A 14,065-nucleotide genomic window follows, 5' to 3' on the forward strand; every position below is an offset into this window, starting at 1 on the left:
GATGGCTTTAACCAAGAGATTTCTTCTCTCAGTCTAGGAGGCCAGAAGTCCAAATTCAGGGCACCAGCTCCAGGGGAAGGCTTTCTCTCTGTCAGCTCTGGAGGAAGGTCCTTGTCATCTATCTTCCCCTGGACAAGCAGCTTCTCAGCACAGGGGCCCCAGGTCCAAAGGACAAGCTATTCTCCTGGCTCTTATTTCTTGGTGGTATGAGGTCCCCATGTCTCTCTGCTCGATTCTCTCTTTTATATCTCAAGAGATTGGCTTAAGACACAATCCGATCTTGTAGACTGAGTCCTGCCTCATTAACAAAACTGCTGCTAATCCCATCTCATCAACACCATAGAGACAGGATTTACAACACACAGGAAAATCACATCGAATGACAAAATGGTGGACAACCACATAATACTGGGAATCACGGCCTAACCAAATTGATACATCTATTTTTGGGAGACACAATTTAATACATGATAGCGGGGTCAGTGCCCTCTCTCTGACAGGCTTCCTCTGGAGGCTGGCTTTCAGAGAAGCATGTTATCCTCATGAGAGACAGACACTCCCAAAACTATTATGGATGAATCAGTCTGCCGGAACCAAGTCCCTGGCATGAGGTCCTTGTCATTGCTGTCCGCTTCTGGTGGTCAGCACAGAATCTTCAGCAGAGCAGGCCCTCGGCACGTGGTACTCAGTGACTCCTCAGCCAGCATTACGTCGCACATAAGCTGTGTAATTCTAAGGTCTTCCTCCCCCTCTTTCTTTAAACAAACTGATCCAAACTCATAAATTCCAAACATGCTCCCCTCTGCCGCCCAGAGACGTTTGCTGCTGCCCCCTGTGGCACACGGGCCTGCTAAGTGTCCTCGATGATGTCAATTCTTCACACTCACCCGCACACTCACCCTGCCACTTCTGAGTGGGAATTTGATTTTTTGAAACATTCAGAGCCAAGATGAGGTAGATCATCAAGAAAGGTAATACCAACATTTCAGACCAACATGAAGTATGACTACACAGTGAGAAACAGGGTTTTCTGGTGCAGCTAATTAATTAGCTAGCTTTGGCGGTAAATCCAGAAGGTCCATGGATACTCTAGAAGTTCCTTTGGAATAAATCTGTGAAGGTGCCTACTTTCAAGGACAAAGGTCACTGGATATAGAGTTCACTGTATCTATCCTGAGCAGTCTCACTGGTGATTTAAAGCCACATGAGAAGGTAGTCTGCTCTGGGACTCTCACTCTTGGTCAAGGCTGGACGGATGGCTCTTAATCTGGGATGTGGATTGGAGTGCAAAGAACTGAGTACCACCACAAATATTTAATCCGTCATATTTAGTAAATGCTTAAAACCTTGCTTAGGATAGCAAACAATCTAAGACTCTTTTACTTCCGAGTAACTTTTAATCAATTATCTTGATATAAAAACACTAACCATGGTTTACTTCATTTTCTTCTTCATCCATTGGATTCACGTGTGTTCTAGGCCAATATTCCAGGAGTGCCTGAAGTAGGAGTCCTCCTAAGTTCACTGCAAAACAATTAATTTAAAAGAAAAGAAATGGAAAAGAGAGTTAGTTTTAACCTAAACATAGAGAGAAAGAAATAAAAATTGTAAGTAAGGTTTCCATAGATTCTGATAATTTAAATTCTTAACCCAGTGCCAGTGATGCTTAAATCAAAACTTTAGAGATTCTGCAAAGTCTGTTAAAGTTTTCTCTTAGAATAGTTCAAGCAGTGATATTATATTTGGCTGTGTAGACATAACCATTCTTTAAAACAAAACAAAACAAAAACAGAGGAACTGCATTCTTTAAGGGTTATTTCCATATGACACCACTGAGACCTTATCTGGACACGTCAGGTACTTCTACACGTCATGTTCTTAGAGGATACTACAGACCTGGAGTCTAGTCCACAGAACAAAGAACTCTTACACAGAGGAAGTCCACACCAGAAAAGCTGCACAGATCCCCCTTCCCTTTCGGAGGGAGAAACGGAAGGAAGGCATCTGAACTCACGTTTTGGGTCTGACCCGTCAGGGCTGCTGAAGCCTGTATCTTTTGCAGAAACCCAGGCAGCGAAGCAGTCACTCTCATCCAAAGTGATAGTCAGCATCTGTCAGAGGAGAAAGGTTAGTGGCGTTCCACCTGAATACGTTCTCCAGAGGAATCTCCACGCCCTCATCTGTCTGTCCGTACCATCTGACTGAAGTGCTAACCACAGATTCAGGAACCCAAGTGTGTTTCCTGTCATTCCATGCACCTGCGATGTAGTTTACTTGGATACCAAGGGCATTTAAACTGCATTTTGAACTAACATGAATTCTCTTTTCTTTCACACTTCAAAAACACAGGACTCTGTAACTAATGACGCTTAATGAGGAGCTATATCTGGAAAGTTTCAGCTATCCCAAACAACACAAACATTAATTGCTAACTTACCCCGGTTTTTAAGTCTACCGAGAACCAGTTTGGCACATACACCATTTTAAATCTTTTCTTAATTTCATCTTCAAAATCCACTTTGCCCAGATCTTCCACTTTGCACGCCTGCACATCCAGAAAAAAGCATGGTGGTTACCAACATTAAGCGGTGAGTGGATCTCATTCTGACTTTGCTACTCACAACTTTACACTTCGTCTAAATGGAATCTAAAATATATTTCAAAAGGAATGTGGTCAAATATTTATAGGTAAATATTTTAATATAAAAATAATTACCTGCTGCTGCTCAATTTGTAAATTAAAAAGGCTGCAAAATATTCATTTCTTCCCTCTTCAGAAACTGTAATTTAATTTAGCTGATACTGACAGGACACACGACCACACTCACCTGAATGCAAATGCGACTCAAGAGGAAGCAAAAAACAGCTCCAGGGAACAGTTACTAAGTGATTAAGGGGCCTGAGAGGCGAACCTCAGACAACAGCTACAATATCAGCAGTTATTTAAAGGGCTCTCTTTCTCAACCATCACACTCCTTTCCTTATTCCTTCTCTCATTCCCTAAACATGTGTGCTCCCCAAGACTATGTCCTGAACTGCCTCTGGCACCAAGTGGCAATTTTAATCACAGCTCACCTAAGTTCTGAACCACAGCACAGAATGCTCCCCCACCCCCCACCTGAGGAGCAACCCGGCTCTTTCCTGAGGTCCCCACCTTGTCATCTGTCCTCTCGAAGACAAACTGCCTCTTCCTCCACATCCCACAGCTCCCCAGCGCCACATGGAGAGCATCACACCACCATCTCTTTCTTTGAGGCCCATGTCATTTAGCTGCAGTAAACTGAACCTTTTCCTCGCTGCATCTAGCACCCTCGGGGTCACTGTCCCTCACTGAAGACTTGAGCCCTGGCTCGGGGCCTTGCAGTCCATCTCAAGTTCTTGCTTTCATCCTGGACAAGATCAACATCCACAAGGACAACGTATATGACATGTCAGCCTCTGAATTCCTTGACAATATTGCCACTATATGTGCACGGTTGCCAACATCACAAAAAACCCAAACCCACTGCCGTCAAGTTGATTCCGACTCACAGCAACCCCAAAGGGTTTCCAAGGCTGTAAATCTCTACGGATGCAGATTGCCACATCTTTCTCCCGAGGAGCCACTAGCGGTTTTGAAGTGCCAACCTTTCGATTAGCAGTCAACTGCTTTGACCACTGCAACACCAGGGCTCCTTCTTCAACATCAAGTGGATCATTAATCTTGCCTGGGAGTTCCTGTCTCCAAAGTCAGTTCTCCACAACACCTTCGTCAACTCTCTGCTCTCCTCGTACTTTTGACCTTGTCACCTCCCCCACTACCCTCAGCAGGTGACTCTGCCTCCTACTTCTCAAAAAGGAGAAACCTTGATAGAATCCCCTTAAGTTTTCACCATTCTTCCTGGTGTAAGCAAACAGATGTCCTTCTGACTATGTTTTGAATCCCCTCACCTCTTGCTTCTTGGGGACCCTGTACTATCATCTACCCCTCCTGTCTCCACTAGCTTCTCCCCATGAGCACTGAAATACGCTTAGATTTTTTTCCATCTCAAAAATACCCAAATACCAAAGCAAAATCAAACAAAACCTTCTCTTGACCCTTCAATCCCTAAATCCTCTCTAGCTACCAGGGCTTCAACGAATTCCTTCTGGCTGGAACCCTTGCATTTCTAACAAGTTCCCAGGCAATGCTAATGCTGCTGGTTAGGGACCAATTCTAGTAGAGGAGTGGTTCTCAAAATTTTTAAGAATCACCTGGGGATCCTATTAAAATGTAGATTCTGATTCAGTATATCTGGGGATGAAAATGCAAATGTTTAGCAGGGATTCAATCCAGAATGAACCGGTTTGAAGCCCTGCTAACTACAGCCTCTTTCTGCTCCCACTCCTCCCAGTTAAATTTCTTCAAAGATTATCCCACTCAATTGTTTCCTCACTTCCCAATCACTGCTGAACCCACTCCACCTGGGTCTTGCCCTCAGGCCTCCCTACAGACTGCCTTCTCCAGAGACTACCTTCTTTATTGGTTAAATCCAGGGCTTGTTACAGTCCTTACCTTACATGAACTTTCAGCCGGCTGAGCCACTAACCACACTGATCTTTCTGCAACACTCAGTTTTTGAACTGCCATCAGCTCTTGGTTTTCTGACTCTTGTTTTATTATACAACTTTGTGGCTTATTCCTCTACCAGTCCCCTGAGAGGGTAATGACTTGGTTTCTTCTCTTCTCGATCTAGACATCCACTGTGATCCACAAACTGGAAACTGCTGAACCTATTTCTCCAGCCCAGCTCTCTCAGCTGTGCATCAGACCATACAGCTGTCTGCTCACTAGACACCTCTACCCAGGTAACCCATATAAACTTAATTTCGTCAGCTTTTCCAGCATGCCTATTTCCTCCAACAACCCATTTTTCTCCTATGGCACTTCGATTCACCAAACTGTTCTGAAATTCATTCCTAATCCTTCCTCTCCTTCAGACCCCCTTCCTTTCAATCATGCATCACCCCTGTCCTAGGCCTAAATATTTTTCTAATCATTCTGTTTTTTCCCATGCTCCTTGTTCTCACCCTCATCCAGACCAACATCATCTTTCACCTGCATCAGTATAAGAGCCTCCTAATTATTATGTGCAGGCACCGTGCTAAGTAATTCTCAAACATCCCTTCAGCACGTCCCCAGGTCACCTGGTGAGCGGATGGCAGAGCCAAGGATAGAATGCAGCTCTGTCCCACTCCACAGTCCATGTTCCTGACTACTCCTCACTTCCCAGCTTCTGTTTACTACCATGTCTACTACACCTGATCATCTGATCTCACAACTTCAAAGCCCCATGTCTGGATATGGGAAACTGCCAATCATGCTGCATGCCAGCTCAGAGCCCTATCTCAGGAGAACTGCCTCCCATCCAGACAGCAGGGCTCTCTCTACTCAGGCCTCAGTTAATCAGACCAACAGTGGACATCAGGCCCATAAGCAGAAAATTTGTAGGTCAGCTCTCAAGGACCAGCTGGCCTGCTCAAATTCTCTGAGATATCCTGGAAAGGATCAGGTACTGGGTAGCATGAGGTGAAGCCCAGCTACAGGGCAGAAGCAGGAACACATTAGTGGTAGACTATCAAAGTGAAAAGTCAAGAATTCCTGCTGATGACGTCCTGAGGGCTGCTCTGGATCCTCCTAGTCTCCATGGGACCCCTCTCTGAAACAATCATGAGTTTCTATTGCCCACCCTCCACCCCCCACCACAGGCATCTCTCTACCACAGAAAAAAACAAACCAAACTTACAGAGTCTGCCGCAATTAAACGTTCCATTCCAATAACGAAGGCCTCTTGTCGGGAGGCCGTGATCATGTTTCATAATGTGACTTCCCACATAGCTGCCCACGGGACGGGAAGGTGCTGGGTCAGGCCAAGGCTTCTACTCAGACAGCCCCTTTTCCCAGAGAGGAACTTATCTTATTCCTTAGTTCACGGGGTTAACTTAAGTAAATATCTGTTCCTTAAAACCAGGAGCCTATCAAACCCCTAGATCTTTGCAGCTCTTCCTTTATGACACACCCAACATCTCTCCTCCTTTAGATCCCCCAATCAGTATACTTAAGACGACCACCTCCCAGGTGCCAGTCTCTCACAGCACTGCTACTGCTCTGACCGTAGGGTCTTCCTGTTCTCATATCATCCACGATTCTTCAGGGTGTACCAAACAAAGGCCAACCATGGGGCCTGCAATTCAGGGGTTTTTGGGAAATGCCCTGAATGTCTGCTTTCATCCTTACACCCCCACTGCTCCCTGACACTTACTCTAGTCTCCAGTTAAACCAAACTGCTCACCTTGCCCTGGATAAGCATTACCACTTCTTCTGTGCCTCTGTCATTCACTCCCTCTTCTTGAAATGGCCTCCCACTCTCCATCTGCTGGAATCCTTTAACCCCTTCTTCAAACGATTTCTCCACCATGAAGCTCTCCTGACTTTTCCAGTTGTGAGTGACTGCCCTGGTCCATAAGCTACCCTGTGATCTCCTTATGCTTGATTTATAAGGCTTTCACAGTCTCCACTCTCGTGCCTCCTACCAGGAATGATCATGGCAGAGATGCTTCCGTCATCTGTGGCCCTACACACAGCTCTCTGTACACAGTACTCATTCAATTCAGGAAATACTTGCTGGACAAATGAACAAATATACCAACAACACTAAGAAGGGACATTTGTCAGAACTACAAAAGCAGACTAACTTCTCGATGTGCCCACGGACTCTTCAGTGCTATTCAGAATGTGGCTGAACATTGAACGCATCCCAACTGTTTCAACGGGAGTCCGCGCATTACAGCCCCGAGTCGTAACCGATGCCACAGTGATGGCTGTGTAGCCTAAGACACAGTCACCTCTATTGTGTGCACTGTGGTCATTCTCAACTGAAGGTGATTCTGCCCCATCGCCATCTCCAGACAATTTGGTTGTCACACCTCGGGGAGGGGTACTGTAGGTATCAGCAGAAAGGGGTCAGGGTGCCACTGTTAAATATCCCACAATACACAGAACAGCTCCCTGCCTCCAAAGACTTAACTGGCCCAAATGTCAATAGTGCTGAGGATAAAAACCCTTGGAGTACTCATTTTAAGGCAAGGCAGCAGAGAAGACAGTTTGTAATATATTAACCAGAGAAAATGGCTCCATTCAAATAGTTTAAAAAGATCAACAATGGCCTTATCAAATATTCGCGTAAGAAGGTATCCACCCCAAAAGTAAGCTATTAGTGCAATTAAATCTTAATTTATGTTTATTATCTTAGTTATCTTGTATTTTTTCTTACAGAGAAAAACAAAGGGGGTACGTAATTCAACGACCTATGTTTAATCCAAAAGGATACCCACCTTCAACACATCCCAATATGCCACATTATTATTGGTATCTTTGGTTAATATATGTCTCTTGTCATTAAGAATGTGGCACTGAATGATACTAGCACCTCCTAAAGGAGAAAAGGACACAGTTAGGAAGACAATCATTTTACATTTAAATTGACACGCAGTGAAAATTACTGAACGGCACGTAACAGGAACATAAACCATAAGCCGCCAAAGAGGAAAAGGCAAAACAAAGTGTATCTAATCACATACAAGGCAATTTAAGGCCAATCCACTATTCACATTCATTCATAAGCATTCAAAGAAAACTGTCAAATTTTAATAACAGATGATGGCCTAAAGGGCTCCTCACTTCAAGGGGATGACAGTGCAAAACGGTCGAGGTCAGACAGTTCTACAAACTGGGAAAAGTCAAAATGGTGGCAGGAATCTGATTTAGTCCCGCCTCTCATTAACTTTTGCTTCCCATCTTCCTTCTTTCGACGCTTCCTGAACATGGAGTCTGTTCTAAAGCTAACAGCACGGGGATCTATGAACCACGACGACTGTCACACAGGAGATTCTAATCTCAAGCCCTGACGTCAAATGTATCCTTTTTTGCCACTCCCAGCTGCAGCTTATAGAATTTGAGAACAAGATTTGATCTTTCCCAGCTTGTGTCAGAAGACGACCTCAAACCTCACATATTCTCAAAGCAGCTGCTGGCTTCACCCGGACCAGGACTATTCTGAGGTTGGGCACAAAGATTAACTCAAGAAAGCCCACTTTTCAAAGTCACTAAACAGCATTTTAAAATAAGTTTTCCTTCTATTAAAAACAAACCAACAATAAAAACAAAAAAACCCCAACATATTCTTAGTCTTCTGCTGACGTCAGAATCATATTCAAAGGTCATCTCCTTTATTTTTGTCAATCTCCTAGTAACTATAATTCACCTCAGTAAAAGGCACCAATACCCTCCAATCTGCTCACTCACCTTTAATAACCTGGTCCGGCTGCGTACAAAGGGGCGTCAGAGGATTTGTGCAGTCATTGTCATAATCTCCAGAGGCTCTGAAATTATGAATTCCCTTCAGGGTCTAAAGAAACAAAATGTGCTCTTTAATCATTTTATACCCTACAAGCTTTACCAATCTGTTTAAAATGTCAAGAAAAATAATACTCAAGAACACAAACAAAAAACCCAGCCACAACATCATCAAAACAATCCTTATGTCACAAAAAATACAATTACCTGCCATCATTTAAAAAGAAGAAGGAAACACGCTGTTCTCCTGGAGAGAGAGCTGTGCACAAAAGCAGGCGTGCTCTTCCAGGTAAAAAGTCATGCCGATCCCAAGCTGGCCCATCAAGAGTTAGACAAGATACGGAACACTTTTTCTAAGCCCAGAGAAAGACTGCCCAACTTGCATATAAACAGGAATAAATGCAATTACTTTCTCCTTTGTTATCCATAAATAGCCTGGACAGCAGGGAAACTTAAATCTCTAACTCAGATTGAAGAGTTCATAGCACCACTGATAACTTCTCTCTGCTTCTCCTCTGCTTCTACCCTCGCTGTTCACACCATGAAGAAAAACGAAACGAACCTGAAAGCAAATTATCTGCTTCCTTTTATTTTAGAAAAATTAGAATACAGATGAGTTTTCCCACCGTGTTGGCATTTGGGCTACCTATTTTCATATGCAGTTCCATGATGTCAGAAGCTGTACTAATACTTATTGGTTTATTGGGCAACAGCACCCAGGAGCAGATTCTCCAATAAGCAAGGTAAGCACAGTGCTTACCAGTGCTTACCTTGCTTACCAGATCATCTGTAGTGAACAATTCCACATTTTTTCACCCCTTCAAAGATTCTGCTTCTAGGTATCGCTGGCATCTGTCTCTCTCCCAATCCTACAGCACCTTCATACAGAATCAAAGCCTCTTTTTAAATGTATAATCCCTGACAGCAGCAGATAACCCAGTAAGGTAAGCATGGGCTTACTTGTGCTCACTTACTAATCTGTAGTGAAAGTGCTGACTACCGATGATCTGGTAAGCAGTGTGCTTACCGTGCTTCTTGGATAATCTGCTCTTGACAGTACCTGTTCCAAGCACCTCAAATGCTCACCTTGACTTCTGACAAGAAAGTCAGAAACTTCATTTTTATTATCACCTTAATTTTAGTATGGGTCTTAGATCAGTGGGTAAGAGCTCGGCGGTTCACTAAAAGGTCGGCAGTTCGAATCCACCAGTCGCTCCTTGGAAACCCTACGGGGCAGTTCTGCTCTGTCCCATAAGGTCACTATGAGTAGGAATTGACTTGACGGCACTAGGTTTTGCTTGTTCAGGGTCACAGCTGCATTCAGAGGCTTTCCGATGTCTATCACTGTCCAGAAGCATGCTGCGGTGTTGTTGTGATGCTGAGTATTTGCTACTGGCGTCTGGCAGGTCTGTGGTAACAAACCACATGTTTTATAAACCTCTGCCGGGTATGTAACTGCTCACTTACCCATTTATTTACTGTAGACTTAGTTGTTGCAACCCAGATTGCCGGAGGGGGATCAGCTGATCTATCAAGCTCCATCTGAAAACAAAGCACAACAATGTCGCTTTGTGAAATCTCAACTCTTCTGAACTGCCAGGACTAGGGTATGCGTTATTAAATATCCAGTGCTTTATTAGACACTTGTGTTAGAAACTAAGGATGCACAGAAGAACCAGCGGGGTCTCTGCTAAAGGAATTCACAGTTCTCTAAGAGTGTCCTAGGGAGACTGCTCCCCCAAAACAGCACTACAGTGTTTTCAGTGTTGCTACTTTGAGGAACCCAAATGGGTACAGTCAAAAGGATAAAAACTTTCCATAATTATTTGTTTTTGCTACTTTGGTTTTTATGTTCTTTAATAACAAGGAAACATATTTCTTTCTTCTTTGAAATGGTTACAGTAAAATTCTAAAAACACAGAAGTGACAAGCAGCCCTGTAATTCACCCCTCACCTGGGGACAGGACATCTGAGAATAGTTCAGTATGCATTTTTCCGCATTTTTCCAATACTGAACATATTAAAATACACACATACACATGTATATACTATGCGTGGAATCACTCTACATACATCCACCGTTCTTCTCGCACCATAAAACTGCAGGTTCAGAGGCGGGGACACGGCTGGACTTCCACCTAGCAGGATCCTCCTCGGTTCACAGAGATGCTCCTGAGAACACACGCCTGTCTTTCCAGTCTCTTTCCTCCCCAGCCCAAAGGTCCTGGCAGCTGCAGGGCTCACAATCCAGGCTCTTTCCTCCCCAGCCCAAAGGTCCTGGCAGCTGCAGGGCTCACAATCCAGGCTCTTTCCTCCCCAGCCCAAAGGTCCTGGCAGCTGCAGGGCTCACAATGCAGAGGGTGTCTCCTGGCCTTGTCTCCCCATCAGCCTGCTATCAGCCTGCCATCAGACACGCTATCTGTGTGCTCACGGGCTTGGTTCTCTTTTAAAGACGTGTGCTCAGCGGTTTTGGCGGCACTCTCAGTGGGCTGGGGTCTCAGACGTTGCTTAGTTTCACAGATGATGGGTGTTTGCAGTTCTGTTTCTTGTTTTCAGGTATTACTGAGAAAAAAGGACAGTGCTGTCTTTATGTCTCCAATTTAAATTTGGAAACCTCCTCATTGTTGTTTTAATGTGCAATTCCTTGATTATCAGTGAGGCTGAGCGTCTGGTCAAGTGCTCACTGGCCAGTCCTCAGACTAGGTTTCACATATGGCGGCCACTGAAGACCTCCTTAAGGACCCGTGTGCTCACACTGCAGGCTGTGCCTGTCAGGACTCTGGGCCAGTGAGGACCTGGAGCCCGAACCAGCTCCTTCTCACCTCTCCGTCAGGAGCACTCCTGCACATCCTTGTTCTTGAGGCCGTGGACGCATTTGCCATCCTCCTTTGGCTTTGCTCTCTGCTCACAGATGACTTCAACTCTCCGAATTCCTCCTCCTCGGGACAGGCCAGGAAAGCCAGCCAAGTTCAGGAACAAGCAGACAACCTTACACAACTCACCAGCGGAGAAGCCTGTGTCACTGACGGACCCTGCTTCTACAGATGACTTACAAAACTGTTTAAAAAAAAAAAAAGTAAAAGACAAAACTGTCCCTGCCCAGAACTCCTGGGTGTCTGATACTGGGACTCTTCCAGCCTCACAGGTGCCTACTCCTCCTCAGCCGTCAGGTTCCATTGATGATGAAAGGGCTTTTCCACACTCCATGGCTGATTCATCTTTTAATACAGATTTTGCCGCATTTGGCTAACATGCGTAAGTACCTTAATTATAAAACTAAAATATGTGACGTACCTTGAGAACTGGTGCTTTTTCTTCACAAATGAGCACCCGGATGTCAGGGTTTCTTAGGTCCGTACAGTAAATCTTCCGGTCCCGTCCTCCAGAATACACGTGTGTGAAGGCATCATTGACCTGCAGAGCCCAGACACCTTCATCGTGAACTCGGTACGTCGCTATACATCTCTGTTGGCCGAGGGACCAAAGGCGAATTGTGCCATCAGAACTGCCGGAAAGGCACTGGAACAAGGAAGTTAGGGTTAGAGGCCTGGCAAAAGGTTCCTGCTTGCCTGCTGTGCTCTGACTTGGCCTCTCCTCTGACCCCACTGTCAGACAGACACACCTCTAATGACCGGCACTTCTGCCTCTGACAGACTCACACCACACGCTGAAATGACCGAAGGCAACAGCGAGTGCTCGAGCAGGGAATCCTGTGAGCAAAACTGCCTGTGTCCACTCCACCTGACCAGTAAATCCTGCAGGCAAGTCCTGCTTAGATTATCTACTGCTGAGGGAGATGGAGTCTGAACGCAGCTGAAGCTAAGGCAGCGGTCGGCCTGTGTTTCTCAGTGTGATCCCCACGGTATCACCATCTCCTAGGAACTTGCTAAAAATGTAAATTCTCAGGTCCCACTCCAGACCTAATGAGGCAGAAACCTGGGGGAAGGGGGCTGTGTGATCCCTTAGACCCTAGACCATGTACCTACAGAGGACAGAGGCTGGGGGCACTCGGTAACTGGCAGCCCTCGAGCAACTCAGAGGGTAACGAAGGCAGAGATGACGGGGTGGACGTCCTCATCTGTTTTAGCAGGCTCTCCAGATCATTCCGATACACGCTAAGTTTGACAAGCATTGCGATAGACCAGCAAGCATTTCTGAGTCCCAGGTCACACCTCCTCCTTGCCCCCTCATTCCTAGCTCTGGATTCCTGATGGCCTGCCTGCCAAGTCTCTTGGATTCTATTGACTGGAGCCAGAAAAAAAGATTGAGTTCCAGGCTTGCTACTCACTGTCTGATGACCTTCGACACTTCTGTATGAGCCTCAAGTTCAACATTTATTAATATAAACTGTGGACCCTCAGCACTCAGGGTTAACATCTGCAATTCTGACAACTTCCGATGGCTCAGGAGAGTCAACCACACAGCCTTATCTAAAGTTGCTGGCACACAGATTAGGGCGGAACACACAGTGAGCCTGACGGGAACAGGCTGAATCAGCCAACCCAAACCCTCACTTAGCATGCGTGGTGTACTCTGCCAGTTACTATGGTGACCTGCAGAAGAGGAGAGAAATTTTGTTTATTTGGGGAAAGACGGCCCTGAGGAGAAAGCAACTGCTGGTGCTGACCTCTGAAATGAAATAGGCAAAGAGCTTCAAAGACGAGAAGATCGCTGTGGACTTGTAGGTTTGGAAAGTGCTTGAACAGATGAAGATTCTGAGAATGTTAAGGATTTACTGGCCTGCCCTGTGACCTGAAAGGGCTTTTAGAACTCTGTTGTTATTAGGTGCCTTCAAGTCAGTTCCAACTCACAGCAGCCCTACGCACAACAGAACAAAACCCTGCCCAGTCCTGTGCCATCCTCACAATCACTGCTATGTTAGAGTCCACTGTTGCAGCCACCCTGTCAATCCATCTCGTTGAGGGTCTTCTTTTTCGCTGACCCTCTACTTCACCAAGGAGCCCTAGTGGCACAGTGGTTAAGAGCTTGGCTACTAACAAAAAGGCCGGCAGTTCAAATCCACCAGCAGTTCCTTGGAAACCCTATGGGGCAGTTCTACTCTGCCCTGTAGGGTCACTATGAGTCGGAATTGACTCGACAGCAATGGGTTTACGTTGGTTTGGTTTACTTTACCAAGCATGACGTCCTTCTCTAGGGACTGGTCTCACCTGATAACATGTCCTAAGTATGTGAGACAAAGTCTCACCATCCTCACTTCTAAGCAGCATTCTGGCTGTACTTCTTCCAAGACAGATTTCTTCGTTCTTCTGGCAGTCCACGGTATATTTAGTATTCTTTGCCAATGCCGTAATTCAAAGGCATCAATTCTTCTATCGTCCTTATTCATTGTCCAGCTCTCACATGCATACGAGGTGATTGCAAATACAATGGCTTGGGTCAATCGCACCTTAGTCTTTAAATGACATCTTTAAAGAGATCTGTTGCAGCAGATTTGCCCAATGCAATATATTATTTGATTTCTTGACGGCTGCTTCTATGGGCATTGATTGTGGATTCAAGTAAAATGAAATCCTTGACAATTTCAATATATTCTGTTTATCATGATGCTGCTTATTGGTCCAGCTGTGAGGATTTTTGTTTTCTTTATGTTGAGGTGTAAAGCCACGCTGAAGGCTGTAGTCTTTGATCTTCATCAGTGAGTACTTCCAGTCCTCTTCACTTTCAGCAAGC

The 14,065-nt window shown here is 45.2% G+C and overlaps 1 protein-coding gene across 1 annotated transcript in view; it reads right to left on the reverse strand.

Annotated features, from left to right (window-relative positions):
- WDR48 (WD repeat domain 48) overlaps positions 1-14,065 on the reverse strand; it is a 47,046-nt gene that overhangs the window by 9,404 nt on the left and 23,577 nt on the right. The window contains exons 8-14 of the mRNA XM_023732200.1: positions 11,669-11,893; positions 9,842-9,916; positions 8,324-8,426; positions 7,354-7,451; positions 2,438-2,545; positions 2,015-2,111; positions 1,429-1,524 (exon numbers count right to left, since the gene is read on the reverse strand). Coding sequence (XP_023587968.1) covers positions 1,429-1,524; positions 2,015-2,111; positions 2,438-2,545; positions 7,354-7,451; positions 8,324-8,426; positions 9,842-9,916; positions 11,669-11,893 — 802 coding nt within the window. The remainder of the gene's footprint in view (positions 1-1,428; positions 1,525-2,014; positions 2,112-2,437; positions 2,546-7,353; positions 7,452-8,323; positions 8,427-9,841; positions 9,917-11,668; positions 11,894-14,065) is intronic.

Source organism: Trichechus manatus, unplaced genomic scaffold (assembly GCF_000243295.1).
Source record: "Trichechus manatus latirostris isolate Lorelei unplaced genomic scaffold, TriManLat1.0 scaffold00049, whole genome shotgun sequence".
NCBI lineage: Eukaryota > Metazoa > Chordata > Mammalia > Sirenia > Trichechidae > Trichechus > Trichechus manatus.